At 50.3% G+C, this 14,207-nt stretch overlaps 2 protein-coding genes across 2 annotated transcripts in view; both read left to right on the top strand.

Annotated features, from left to right (window-relative positions):
- Nucleotides 1-3,838, top strand: part of LOC126959465 (ubiquitin-conjugating enzyme E2 Q2-like) — a 102,995-nt gene extending 99,157 nt beyond the window's left edge. Inside the window, exons 7-8 of the mRNA XM_050798597.1 lie at nucleotides 2,077-2,196; nucleotides 2,785-3,838. Coding sequence (XP_050654554.1) covers nucleotides 2,077-2,080 — 4 coding nt within the window. The 3' untranslated portion in view covers nucleotides 2,081-2,196; nucleotides 2,785-3,838. The remainder of the gene's footprint in view (nucleotides 1-2,076; nucleotides 2,197-2,784) is intronic.
- Nucleotides 2,694-11,706, top strand: LOC126959224 (golgin subfamily A member 8A-like). The gene is given in 15 exon segments (XM_050798152.1): nucleotides 2,694-2,844; nucleotides 2,933-3,108; nucleotides 4,272-4,319; nucleotides 4,548-4,697; nucleotides 5,741-5,810; nucleotides 5,813-5,826; nucleotides 5,934-6,059; nucleotides 6,230-6,317; nucleotides 6,665-6,906; nucleotides 7,157-7,241; nucleotides 9,527-9,589; nucleotides 9,724-9,820; nucleotides 9,903-10,003; nucleotides 10,093-10,248; nucleotides 10,334-11,706. Coding segments are annotated over 15 exon segments (1,737 nt in total). The 3' UTR covers nucleotides 10,504-11,706.
- Nucleotides 11,707-14,207: the final 2,501 nt, after the last annotated feature.

The raw sequence follows: 14,207 nt of genomic DNA, 5'->3' as shown, positions 1-14,207 counted from the left end.
ACTGGGCAGCCCCTCCCCTCAGAGTGGGCGGGGACAACGGTTGCGAGGGCAGCTTTCTTTGTGAGCCGCAGGTCCCTCTGGACATACTGCTGCCTGGCTACACCCCCTTTCCCTTTAATCTTGCTCAGTGACCAGTGAGCTTGGAGCATTAAGGCCACGCCCCATTTCTGCATTCTACTGGGGCCCTGGTTAGGCCTCCTGTGGATCAGTCCCACAGCTGCCCGGTAGGCGACTGGAGGTGTTGATCAGTGCTTGCTGGGATTTCGCTGATGTGGTCCCAACCTCCCCTCCCTCCCGACCCCATGATGGCAGAAGAAACTCGACAGAGCAAATTGGCGGCAGCAAAGAAAAACGTAAAAACGCACCATGTCATGGCCCCTCAACCCAGCCACAGATCCCCTCTGATGACAAGACCACTGCCAGAGTCCATACCGCTTCTGAGGCACATCGGACTGGGCCCCCCAACCATGGCCTCTCTGGGTTCCCCCAACCAGAGTCTTGTCAGTCAGCTCCGCCCCTTCAGCAAGCAGCCCAGTCCCTGCCCACAGCAGTAACCCCAGGGTGACTTTGGGCGGGTGATTCCTGGGGTTCCCCACTCCATTACTGGGCCCTTACCACCTGCCACTCCAAGCTTGACCCCCCCCCTGGGCTCTTTAGGCTCGTGTCTCCAAGGACCTGGGTCCCCCAGGCGCAGGCCCTGCCTTTGGTAGTCATCCCTGGGTGACTTTGGGCTGGTGACTCCTGGGGCTCCCTGCTGCAGACTTTGCCCTCCCCTCCTGCTGCCTCAAGGTTGACCTCCTGGGTTCTGTGTGCTGGCATCTCCAAGGACCTGGGTCTCAACCCTGTGTTTCCCTCCCCCATCATGGAGCAGCTACTCAGACATCACACTGATGTGGTCCTTTCCCCCAACCAGGAGGAGTGGAATGTAGTGATGTCACAGTCCGCCTAGGAACTGTCATTACTGCAAGACTGGCCTTTGATCTTACGACACAGTCCCCTAAGCATTCTCACCCCATTTCTGGTTCCTCTGGTCACAGCACAAATTTCCAGCTGGAAGGGGAATGGAGACTATAGGACCTAGGAGCAAGAGGTTTCAGGCTGCCTTACTCCCTTCACATAGACATTGACAGTGGGGAAAGCCTACACTTCCCCTGTGAGCTCAAAACATTAACAGTATCTCTGGGTGGCAATGGGGGAATGGGTTTGGTTTGGCTTTTCTCCCAAGCTTCTACTTTGCAGAGAGATTTCAACATTTTTTTTCTGAGTTCTCCACCTCATATTCTGATTCTCCATGGTTCTGGGGCCAGACTGCCCTTCATTCAGTGGTCTCTGAAGTGAGATTTGCTCATCTTCTGTGCAATAGATCTTGGGAAACTGAACTTGACAGCTTGAATCTTCCTCATATTATCTGAACCTGGGGTACTTTGAGTGCCACAGGATAAATGTGGGACATCTTTCTGAAGCATCAGTTTCCCTTGATTCTCTTGAGATCAAGAGAAAAAACAATAATGTACTTAGGGATGTCACATAGGTCACCTAGGTAACATAGGTTTCTAAGAGTATACCAGACTTCTCTCTGAAATGAGGTTTGGGTTGTCTTCTTTCTGATAAATTCCCAGATTTAACAGAAAGGCTTCCTTCTGCCATGAGGACACATTGATACAAAATTTGAGAGGTACTGGTGCACTGCTTCACACTAATAGACAAGTGAGGATGTATGACTTTAAACCACACGGCATACAGTTCCTGCCTACTTAATGTTTACTTTTTTACCTCTGCCTCTGGTTTTGGTCCCTGGCAGCCACTGTTTCTTGGCAAAACCCCAAAGCTTGGATTCAGAAGACTGAGTTTCAAAGTTCCAGTGTTACATTTTTTTCTTTTCTTTTCTTTTTTTTTTTTTCTCTAGCCATGATATCAGTCCCCCTCAGTCACTAAATGATTGTACCAACACCTTGTACAGTTGTTGGTGTCATAAAATCAGCTGGTGTATAAGAGCATTTTGTAAAAACTGTAAAGGAGGATGTGGCTGTAGGGGCTGATAGTACTCATGAGTATTACTGCTCTTCTCTCCCACAGTTAAAAGAATATTGGCAGAGAAAGAGCCCTGGCATTCCAGCAGGAGCAAAGAGGAACAGGAAAACAAACGGTAGTGGCCCTGAGACAGCCACTGCTGATGGTTGCCACTCACCTGGAGATGTGAGTCTTGGCTGGCCAGGCTCCTGGGAACAGGGGGCCCAAGGAGCAGTAGAGGGTAATTGTTAAGATTGTGAATGGACTGTTAGGTACTGGTTAAGAAGTCTGGGTTTGAATCCTGCCTCTCCGTCTGCTAGGGATATGATTTAGGGCAAGTTGCTTGAGCTCTTTGGGCCTCTCTCTTTTCACATCTGTATAATAGAGGTGGTATTGTTTGACTTCCCTTTGTGAGGTTTAAATGAGATTTGTCATTGTTATTTTTATGTTAATCCCTAGTACATGACCTGCTGTAAACACCCAGGACATCCAGGATATGGTCATTGCTGTTTGATTTTCCTCATCCCCAGTCTCAAAGGGAAGCCAGGACAATGAGAACAGTCACTTGCCATCAGGACTCACTGAAAGGGTCCCAGGGTGGGATGGTGGGGAGATAAGAACCATGAGAGAAGTTGGCACAGAGGAGTTTTGGGAGAAAGGGTCCAAGATAGGCAGAAAAGAAAATGTTGCCAGTTGATGGGGAAGAAAGGAAGTTAGAGGGCTTAGACACTGAGGTGGACAGAACATCCCTACGTACACTCTCATCTCTTATAGTCAGCAACAGGTATCCATGGGGAGGGCCCTACATCATCTGCTACCTTGAAGGATCTGGAGGTAAGAGGCTCTGGGCGGAGGTGCAGTGGCCCTGCAGGCCAGCCTTCCAACCTTCTCCCACAGTGGGGGCTGGGTGCCCCTCTGCCAGCTGAGACAGCCCACACACACCCCAATCCTAATGATTGTTCTCTCTACTTCTTGACCCACTCCTCCTCCACGTCCTCCTTACTGCATGCACCTCAGAACCCATGCCAAGAACCAGCCGTAGTCCTGGACTTGAGGTCTGTAAAAATCAGTCAACTGAATAACACCATCAAATCTTTGGTAAGAGTCCAGTGGGGTTCCCTGATTCCACGTTGCCAATCTTGGGTTCCAGTTTCCCCTTGGGACCCTGAAGAAAGGGCCTGGGGGCCCCTGGTGCCAAGGACAAATAGGGAGCTGGGGCACCCAGGCCTCAACTGGAGGGAACCCAGAGCATGCAGCATGGCTCTTCTTTTGCTGCCCTCTTTGCTGACTCTCTCCTCTCCAGACACCCCTGCTTGAGTCCTAGCTACACACACCCTGGGGTTTTTGCCCCTCGGGGAAGTGCTAGCCTGACTGGTTGTCAGGGGCCCCATATTTCTGCTGTGACTCAGTCCCTAATTTGCTCTTTGATTCTGAACAAGCCACCTCTCCTTTTTGGGTTCGTGTTTCCGGAGAAGGTAGGGAATACCAGAGTATCTTTCTGTTAGTTCTGAGAGTCAGAGATTTAAAGGCCCCCTAGAATGGAAACCTTAGGGCCAAGGGCTCCTGTCTGTCCTTTTCCATCCTATATGTGTTGTGAAGAACCGTTCCTGGTCCATACATGCTTAGTAAATGTTTATTGAATGAACACACTAAATTTTCTAAATCACAAGCTGGCAGAAGGGGTGGCCTCTCTCAAACTCCATCTCTAGAGGCTTATGTTACTCTCCTCTCAAGAGATTCCAGATTCAGACTGAGTTCTGTGGCTGTGGTTGAAAACCAACAAAGACCCAAATCCTCTGTCCTTCGGAGCTTGAGGAGAATTTACCAGGTAGTGTTCCCTTTGGGTCTGAGAACTTTGCCTTTAAAATCCTTTCCTGGCCACTGCCTGCTGCTCCCTGGTCTGGGGAATAGAGTTGAGGGGGCCACCCTCCATCACCTTAATTTGACTCTCCCAACAGAAACAACAGAAGAAACAAGTAGAACATCAGCTGGAAGAAGTGACGTGATTTCTTTGTTTGCTCACGACATGACTGCTGGGTTTTGGGGGCACTCAGATGTAGAAGCCCTGGTCTCGTCTCACCCACTCCCAGCCTAGGGAAGAAGGCTCAACCCTCAGATCCACCCCATCCCTACAGGGTCCCTGATAACCTGGTCCCACGGGTGGGCCTGTCCTGGGGCATTGGTGGCATTCTGGGGGCCTGTCTCTTGCTGTGCCATCTCTGCCTCCCCCTGGTAAGAGCTCCGTCTTCCTCTTCCTGTAGGAAAAGAAAGCAAACAATGAGAAACAGAAAGCCAAAAGGGAGCTAGAGGTGAGTGGAGGGTGTGAAGTTTTCTCCTGTCCTCCGGAGAATGTTTCTTTCCTTCTCTTTCAGCACTTGCTTGGCTTTTCTCCCAAAGGTTCAAATCCAGAGATTGAATATACAGAAGGAGAAACTAAATACAGACCTGTATTACATGAAACGTTCTCTCAGATACTTTGAATGTAGGAATCTGGGCACCCTGTCATCCTTCAACCTGGCACTTTGGCATGTCTTTAGGGGGAGTTCTTTGGGCCCCATCTCAACTGTCTCATTACAGATGAATCCAAGGATGTGGCTGGCTGCCTGCAACATTCATTGCAGCGTATAGCAGAGTTAGAGTGGGCTCTCTCTGCTGTCACTGCCACATAGGAGAAGGAGATCACCAGTGTGAGTTCAGCCACTTGTCCCATCCCCTGGCAGCTTGGCTTCCTAGATGGAGGAGTGAGCCTAAAGCTCCATTCTACAGGATGGAGTGTCCTGCCCAGAACACAGCATGGCCTTTTCCCTCTGCTTTTGTGTATGGTTGTTAGAGCAGCCTGGGGCTGAGTCAGCTGCTGTGGGTGAGTTGGGAGGCACTGTGGGGAGTGAGTACTGGATGCAGAGCTTGGAGGCCAAGTGCCTGCCCTGCCCTTACCTGGCTGTGGTCTTGGCCAAGTTCTAGGTGGGGTATTGGGTACTTACTTGTACTGTGAAGGTACAGAAGAATACTTTTAATATATTACCACTTCTGTAGTGAGAGGAAACGTGTGTGTGTGTGTGTGTATGTGTGTGTGTGCATACTATGATAATATACATAAAACATGTCTTTAAGGGTTCATAAAAAGCTCAGGAGATAGCAACAGAGTGGCTGGGAGACACTTCCCTTGTATTCCTTCTGAGTTTTAGACTATATGAATGTATCATCCTTTCAAATAGTGAAAAAAGATTAATTTTCACCTTCCTATCTGTGCCCCCACCCCCAACAAAAAAATTGGCTTGGGAATTGGATAGACCTGGGTGTTCAAATCCCAGCTCTGCCTAAGTGATCTTAGGCAAGCACTTAACCTCGAATACTCCATGTTTTTTCATCTACACAATAGAGGTAATCATAGTAACTGTCTCCTACAGTGGTTGCAAGGATTACATGGGATTGCTAGCATGGTACCTGGTGAAACACTCAATAAAAGTTCAAACAGTGGTAGCAATAACAGTAATAACAAAGCAATATTATCTGATCTCTCTGGATGTCTGTTAGCCAGCTGTAAATTCGATCTTTTCCCTGTCCCTTCCAACTTGGCTGAGTTCTTTTAAAAACCAGACCATGGTCTTGGAAGTGCCTTGATCTTTACTGACCGAGTTGTATATTGAGCCAAGCCCAGCCCTTTTAAGGGGCACTGTGTGGAATGCCCCAGGATCCACAGATTGGAAACTTCTCACTCTTCACCATCCAGACCTCGAGCCGCGGTAAAGCAGTTATTGAGTGGCAGTTAGAGCAGTCCATACGGGAGCAGGCACTGCTGAAACACATGCAACACAGGTGAGGTTTTGCAGAGGGAGGGATGTGGAAGGAAGATGACCCCAGGTGGCCAGGAGCAGGTGAGGACCAGTGACGGCCCTTCCTAACTTCTGTGCCTGTTCTTGCAGTTGAAGGAGTTGGTTAAACAAGTCCAGCTAGAGAGAGATGAATATGCTCAACACATAAAAGGAGAGAGGGCCTGGTGGCAGCAGAGGATGAGGAAAATGTCTCTGGAGGGGAGCTCTGACCCTTCAGTCCCCCACCTTCAATAGGTCACTGGATCTTTCTGGGCATCTGTAAAATGGGAATAGTATGGCCAGAGGTGGTCATGGGCTTTGTGGAGGTGGGAGCAGAGAGGGAGATGGCAGCCTGTCCAGCCACCAGCCCCTCTCTCCAGGGCCCTTTGCCCCCGTGCTTTGGGCAGGTTTGCACATTGAAGAAGGAGAAGAAGCATGATACACATCGGGTAGAGAAGCTGGAGAGGAGCTTGTCCAAACTCAAAAACCAGAGGGGTAAGATGGGGCTGGCATGACCTGGGAGCAGGCCTGGCATCAGAGGGCCCTGGGAGTGGCTTAGAGTGCCCCAGGGAGGGGGGTGGATAGAAGGGCTTTGAGGCAGAGGGAAAGGGGTCTGTGCCAGGAGATAGCAAGTCTTGTCGTCTCCATGAGCCTCAGTGTCCCCATCAGCAAAGAAGGCCCATTGTCAGTCACCCACAGTGCTCTCTATCTGAATGTGGTTCGGAAGATTGGCTACCATCTGGGTGTGAGGAATTATTAGCAGTGTGGTCAAGTTTGGGGAGCCTGAGAGGAGCTGTACACCAACAGGAGGTGTTTTTGTTTGTTTTTTTGAGAATCCAGAGGCCCTTATTGCCTGCTTCCTTTCTCCGCTGAACCCCTGCCTCTGGAGCCTCCAGCAGTGCCCTCTGAGGTGGAGCTGCAGCATCTGAGGAAGGAGGTGGAGAGAATGGCAGGAGAACTCCAAGCCCAGGTGGACAACAATCAGCGCATGAGTGTCCTGATCTGGGGGCAAAAGGAGAGGCTTCAAGAGCAGGAGGAGAGACTTCAGCAGCTGGCCGAGCCACAGAGCGGCTTTGAAGAGCTGGTGCATTGCCCCACCTGGGGAGGCTGCCCTCCTACCAAGTCCTCCAGGCCTTGGTAGGGGCGTTGTAGCCCTTATGTGAAATGTTACTTCTAAAGGCACCTGTGAGCCAGAGCGCTGCGCTGGAGGCTGTGGAGAGAGGGGATGATTTTTCTCACCTGCCTCCACCCTTCCCGATGCCATGGGAGGCAGACACCAAGTTCTTGGTTCTCCAGCTGCAGTGGGTGGCTGCTGATTGCTTCTCTCTGTCCAGAACAATGAGAACAAGAGCGCACTGCAGTTGGAGCAGCAGGTAAAGGAGCTGCAGGAGAAGCTGAGCGAGGTGAAGGAAACAGTAACCTCCACCCCCTATCCAAGAAGGGCTGGGAAGCGAGCACCAGCCTCTGGGGAGGGGAGGTGCCAGTACAGAGGCCACTCCAGCCTGGGGTCAAGTGGCCCCAGCACCCTCCAGGGCAGTCCTGTGACTGTTTCTTGCTTCCTGCCCTCTGACTATTAGACATGTGGAGCCCTGGGCTCCTCCCAGGTCTGGACATCATCATCCCAGGTAGAGGTATGGAGCCCCCCAATCACAGGGGAAGAGACAGTGGTATATGAGGCTCCTTATTCCAGGCACGGTGGCTCACGCCTATAATCCCAGCACTTTGGGAGGCTGAGGCAGGAGAATCACTTGAGGTAGGGAGTTTGAGACCAGCCTGGCCAACATGGTAAAACCTCATCTCTTATTACAATTACCAAAAAAAAAAAAAAAATTTGCCAGACATGGTGGCACTTGCCTGTAATCCCACCTACTCAGGAAGCTGAGGCATGAGAATCACTTGAGCCCAGGAGGTGGAGGTTACAGTGAGCTGAGATTGCACCACTCCATGCCAGCCTGGGCCACAGAATGACACTCTGTCTCCAAACAAAACAAAAATACTCCTTAGATTAAAACTGGATTCCAGCCTCAGTTCCACAGGTCACCATTCAAGTACTTTGCATCTCTAAGTCTCTGTTTGTTTAACTTCAAAAGGAAGTTATCATTTTCCTTACAGAGGAGTTGAGGATTAAATGAGATAATACTTGGAAAGCATTAGGCATGTAGCACACTTAGCAGATGGTGTTTGTCTCCCACTGCTTTTCCACCAGTCTGTGGCCTACAGTTTAAATGATGAGAAGAGGGTATGAGATTTGAGGCTGGGGAAGGAGGCATGGGGTTCTAGGAAAAGGAGGCAGTCACTTAGGCCCGGAACAAGGGGCCAGGGGCTTGGGCAGGCGATAGAGCCCCACATTTCTCTGGCTACCCTATCAATGGACCCAGAATCTGGAAGCCAGCCACCAGGTGCCCTCACGCCCAGGGTCTTCCTGCAGGTGGAGCTGAAGAGCCAAGAGGCTCAGAGTCTGCAGCAGCAGCCAGACCATTACCTGGGTCACCTGCAGCAGTACCTGGCCACCTACCAGCAGCAGGTGTCCGCCTATCAGCAGCTGACCACTGAGAAGGAGGCGCTGCACAGGCAGTTACTGCAGCAGACCCAACTAACAAACCAGCTGCATCAGCAGGAAGCTTGGGGCAAAGCAGTGGCTAAGATGGCCTGCCAAAAGTTGCAGGAGACCCAGGGGAGGGAGCTGCTGAGGGGGACACCCTGGCACACTCCGTGCCTTCTCACTCTTTCCTTGCCCCTTCGGAGCGTCTGGAAGCTGCCAGCCAGCAGAACCAGCCCCTACAGGCTCAGTTGAGCCTCACAGCTCTCCCTGGGGAAGGTATGGGAACCTGCTCAGAGGAAGAGGAGAGAGCCCCAGGAGGAAGGGGGCACTGTTAGCAGCACAGGATTAAGGAGTTGGAAGAGACCTTTAGAACAGCTGGTCCTTATGCTGACTGGGTGCCCACACTAAGTTCGGCATCAATATGGTGACTTCCTGGGAGCGGGGTCCACCAAGTTGCCTAAGGATGGCTGAACTGGCCCAGGTCAGAAATGGAACAGGTCAGAACTCCAGCAGCGACTAGTAGTGGGACTGTGCCTGGGCAGCATAGCAAGATCCTGGTTCTTAAAAGTAAAAATAAAGAACAGCAGCTTATTCCTCTCTGGGTAGGGACTGGCTCAGGGTTACACAGTGATGGTGGAGGTAGAGATGGGCCCACAGTACCTCCCTTGTTAGGTTGTCTAAGGACTCTTTTGGCCACCCCCCACAGGAGATGGAGGAGGACATCTGGACAGTGAGGAGGAGGAGGCACCTCAGCCCATGCCAAGCATCCCGGAGGACCTGGAGATCTGGGAGGCCATGGTGAGCCTGAACCCTCCTGCACCCATTTTGCCACCTTCCTGAGTGCTCCCTCCAAGAACCCTTTATGCTCTTGGTTTCCCTGCCTTCTGATTTCTCTGGACCCTCACCCCTTCTGGGAGCCAGTAGTCAGACACCATTTCACCTGTGACCAACAGGTACACTTTCTGAGGCCCCAAGGGAAGGGGCTGCGCTCCACCTCTCTGCCCCATTTGTTCTGTGTATGCCCCTACAAGAATGCTCACTTCTTGTCTTCAGGTGGCATTTTACAACTCCACTGAAGTCAGTGCCCAGGAGGAGCAGGCATGGTTACAAGAGCAGGTGAAAGAGCACAGAGTGTGCTGCCAGTGCCTGGCTCACCCGGTGGCCTCTGCCCAGCAGGAGCCAGAAGCAGTGATCCCAGTCCCAGTGACTGGGGCCGAGTCTATGAGTGGGGAGACCCACCAGGCCCTGCAGGAGGTCATGGAGAAGCTGGAGGTGAGTGAGTCCTGGCATGGGCCAAGAAGGGCAGGGGTGGGACAGGTCGCTGCCAAGATATGACCCCATTATTTTGACTCCAGAGAGGGCTTACGGACCTCCTGGAGGAGAAGGCGGACCTAAGGGAGTGGGTGGAGAAACTAGAACTTCGATTCATCCAGTACTGGAAAGACAGACGCCATCAGTGAGCTGGAGGACAGGGCATGGCAGTGGGAACTGCAGGGCTGTCAGAGGGGTCTCAGCGTCTGAGCCCTGTCCTCCCTCAGGAAAGTTCATCACCTTATAATGGAGCCAGGGGGTAGTGCCAAAGATGCGGCACCGGGAGGAGGACTACATCAGGCTGGCCCAGGACAAGGAGGAGATGAAAGTAGGGTGTGCAACATCTCTGATGGGGTGGGGGTCGGGGCGGGCGTGAGGGTGGGCAGCAGCATGACAGCTGAGCACCCCTCCATCCAGGTGAAGCTGCTGGAGCTGCAGGAGATAATGATGTGGCTTGTGGGGACTACAACAAGGGGCACAGCAAATTCCCGGCCACTGCCCAGAACCCTGCTGATGAGCCCAGTCTGGGAGCCCCAGCCCCGCAGGAGCTGGGGGCTGCCAACAAGCATGGTGGTGAGTAGAGTCCTCAGGCAGGTGGGCAGGCAGGGGCAGGAGAGGCTCGCACTGCGCTCAGATCCCCGCCTCCCTCTCCCCAAAGATCTTTGTGAGGTGAACCTCACCGACAGCGTGGAGCACCCAGGCTTGGGCATCAACCCCTGTGTGCCATTCTTTTGCCGGGCTTCGCTGCCGAGAAGAAGGAGATTAACATCACCATCATCAAAGAGCTGGTCAAGAAATTTTACAAAAGGAAACAAGTTATGGGGTTAATCTCCTACCCAATTCATTTACTTCATTTGAATGTTAGAGACACTCATGATTATTTGTGTTTCTAATTTATAATTTAAGTTTATTTGTAAAAAGTTAAAGGAGAGTGGGTCTCTGTGGCTTTCACTGATATTCACTCTGGCATTCTTTAGCATTTTTCTTTTTTAATTTCATAATTGTAGGTCATTAGCATGCATATCGAGTTTGCCCTTACGTGGTGGGAGGTCAGACACACAAAGACCCACTATTTGCACAAAACTATTGTTGCTGGTTTGGAATAGGCTGCCATGCTTTTTTAATGTTATTGCAGCATGTATATTCATTATGGAATTCAGATAAAATCTGCTTATATTCTGCTATTATGTTTTATCTAATCTTAATCACTGCTCAATATGTGGTTTGCCCTCAAGTGTGCACTGTTTATTACTTTGTAATATATGCCACTGTGAGTACTGACATTTAGAGTTGTTTAAAGGCTGAGAACTGGAAACAGCCTTTCCCCCATTTTCTGTGTATTGATGATGGGAGTAATAACATTTTGGGGGATATTTAAATCTCACAGAAGAGGAAAGTGGCCTGCTCTGGCAGGTGTGTGCAGGATAGAGTGCGTTTCATTTGTTCCGGTGCCAAGAATGAGCGCTGTACTATGGTAGTTCCCTCAGGATTTGTGTGTGCTCTGGGCTCATGAAGATATTGTACCATGAGCTGTAGCAGTTGTACTCTTTCTCGATGACCTAAAAAGGGATTATTTCTGAGGAATGAAAGGCTCCCATCGTTGACTGTAGATGATGAAAAAACAATCAGTTCTAAAACCAAAGCTGATTTTTAGAAAATTTGAAAGTATAAATTAGCCCTATCCATAATATAGTTTCTCTAAAACTTTATCTGAGTCATTTAAAAATAATATAAGTATTAAAAAATGTAACTGCTATCTTAATGTTCTGAAATAAGTTAAAACATTTTAAAATATGAATACTGCAGTTTAAAAGAAAGAAACGGTAGGAAGGAAAAGTAGAGAAAGAAATGCCAGTTCCAGTCCAAAGCTTTAGTTGCCAAGTTTTCTTAGAATGAATTTTACCAATTTATGAATTCTTGTAAACAGAATGTATAATGGAAATACTGAAAGACTTTTGCCTGAAGTGGCATTATTGACTGCTGGTGTGATGCTACTGTAATGTAATAAATTATTAAATTGTTGCAAAGTGCTGTTTTTGCCTTAAAATTTTATTTTGCGAGTCTTGAAATCTATAGTATTAAAGGTATTGATACTGCGCAAATGCTGAGCATGCTTGGCATGAGATAATCTGTGTCATTTTTACAAAATTGGAATATATGCAACTGTTTATTAAAAGAACACAAAATAAAAAAAATTACAGGATTAAAAATGTTATGGGGTGAAAAAGTTGTGGGATAAAAAAATGTAAAAAAGTTGTGGCAAAAAAAAGTTGTGGGATAAAAGTAGAAAAAAGTTTTATGAACAGTTACAAAAAAAAGTTATGAAAAAGAATTTATGGGATTTTTTTTTAAAGTCATGGGATAAAAATAAAAATTAAAAGCAGGACCCTGTCAGCAAAGCCTGGAGAAATGGGGCTGGAGTCTCCACCGCCACCATGTCCCTACCACCCCTTCCCAGTCACCCTGTTACAATTAGGGTAGCAACACACGACCTCTGTCTACTGGGGAAAGACAAACAGACCCTTCGCCACCTTGACCAGGGCTGAGTCCTTATATTTCTGGATGATGATGATTGTTATTTAAGAGCCAGAGGCTGGTGGAGTTGGTTTGTTCGGAGGAGGTCTGATGGCCTCCTTACTCTCACCATAGCAAGTTTTCCCTCAGGGGGTCTCCAATCTACTTATTCAGAGAGGTAGCTGAGGCGGGACAGTGGGGCGAACTGTGGACCAGGCAAGGGCACAGGCTGCTGGGGTGGCCCCCTTCCCCGATGTACATATTGTGTCTGTGTAATGTTTTGTATATTCCAGAGGGTAGGGCCGCCCCTATATCATAGCTAGCGGAGGTTGGAGCTGGCACATGGGGAGGAGGGTCTAATAATTATTTGTGGCTGGGAAACTTATTTATTGCTAGCATAGGACAGAGGAAGGAGGAGGGGATGGAGTTGTGACTCCCTGGTGATTGGACTCCTGTTTATTTTGCTTTTTATTTTGGAATAAATAGATTTAGCCATACTGCTTGGCCTGGTGTGTTCCCATTTCCCTCACTGGGTCCTGGAGTTTGTGCCACTGAATGGGGAGCCCCAGAGTGTCTGAGCATGTCCAGCTGGGCTGTTGGGGACCTTCCAGGCCTGTTACCTGTTGCTGCCTGGTGACACCTGGGGGATTCCATGGGGACTGCTATGGAGCCTATGGGGTGCAGTCTGGCCCTGACAGCCAACAGACTCAGAAGCCTGATCTGGTGGTGGCCAGGAAGACAGGTACCAGCACCTAAGGGCACTGACCTCCACCCACCCCAGGTTTCTTCCGTTCTGTCCCCTTGCCTCCCTCTACTGTCTGCACCTGGTGGCCTGTCCCATCTGTCCCTCTAGAGTGCTGGCTGCTCCTCAATCTCCCTCCAGGCTGAGTTCATGGCAGCCCCCTGTTGGCCAGAGCCGGCTTCACAGGATAAAAGCCAGCTAAGCTTCAGGGGCTTTTCAGGAAAAGTGTCCCTTGGGAAGGGTTATGGCCTTTTTACCACTCCCAACAGCACCCTAGAAATGGCTTGGTCTTTCCCCTCCTGTGAGCTCCATAGAGAACACGGCCAGCAGAGGATGCATTTCCACGTCATCCAGAAATGGTTTGATTCTCAGCCGAGGGACAGCAGGACTGGCAGAGGCTGTCAAGCCACACAGCTGCCTGCACAGCACTCCCATGCTTGGTTGGGGGTGGGAGGGACAGCGGGTGTTGGCTGTCCACAGGCCGGGCATGACAGGGAGGCTCACTAGAGGTGGTGCACTTTGGAGGGCCAATGTTAGGGGACAGATTTCTCTTGTTGGGCCACAAGACTCCAAAAGACCAGCACGGTGACTGATTCCCAGCGCTAGAGGCAAGGTGGTCGGCCACCTGTTGGGGTGTGTGTGTGTGTGTGTATATATATATATATATATATATTTAAAGATATTTATAGACCAGGGCAGGGGCGTACCACAGAGGGGGCACAAGTTTTCAGCAATGGTCACACCTGGATGTGTCCGCTCACCACTACAACAGACTAAGTCACAGATGTAGGGGGCTGGCTTTGGGGCTGGGGGAGCCATTGTCAAGTCACAGAACAGTTGCCCAGGCAGGCTTGGAAAGGGAGGTCTCCAAGAAGTGGAGGGATCTGTTTAGAGGTCGAAGGGGTGCCTGGGCTCTGAGGATGGGATGGTCTTGCCTGACCCAATCGGCTGGCAGTTGGAGAGAAAGCAGAGAGAAAACAGGAGAGAGAAAAGCGAGCAGAGAGCTGGAGAGGCAAGTGCAGAGCACAGGTGTGCCACAGTAGCTGTGGTAGGGCCGGGGAGGGGAGGGCACATGTGTGAGTGTGGCAAGCTTCCTGGAAAAGAGGGGTTGGAAAGGAAAGGGGAGGAAGATGGAGGAGCCGGAGCTTCATGGTTAGTGCCTGGGGGCTGCGGCAGCCCTCCCCACCCCACACACGCTGGCCTCTTCCAGGGCACCCAGGCAGTGCACCCACTGTTCAGAGCAATGCCAAGCCCCCTCGGGCTTCCCTCTTCTCTG

This window comes from Macaca thibetana, chromosome 7 (assembly GCF_024542745.1).
Source record: "Macaca thibetana thibetana isolate TM-01 chromosome 7, ASM2454274v1, whole genome shotgun sequence".
Classification (NCBI taxonomy): domain Eukaryota; kingdom Metazoa; phylum Chordata; class Mammalia; order Primates; family Cercopithecidae; genus Macaca; species Macaca thibetana.
Note: the sequence above shows the minus strand (reverse complement) of the source record. Positions and strands in the feature narration are given on the sequence as shown.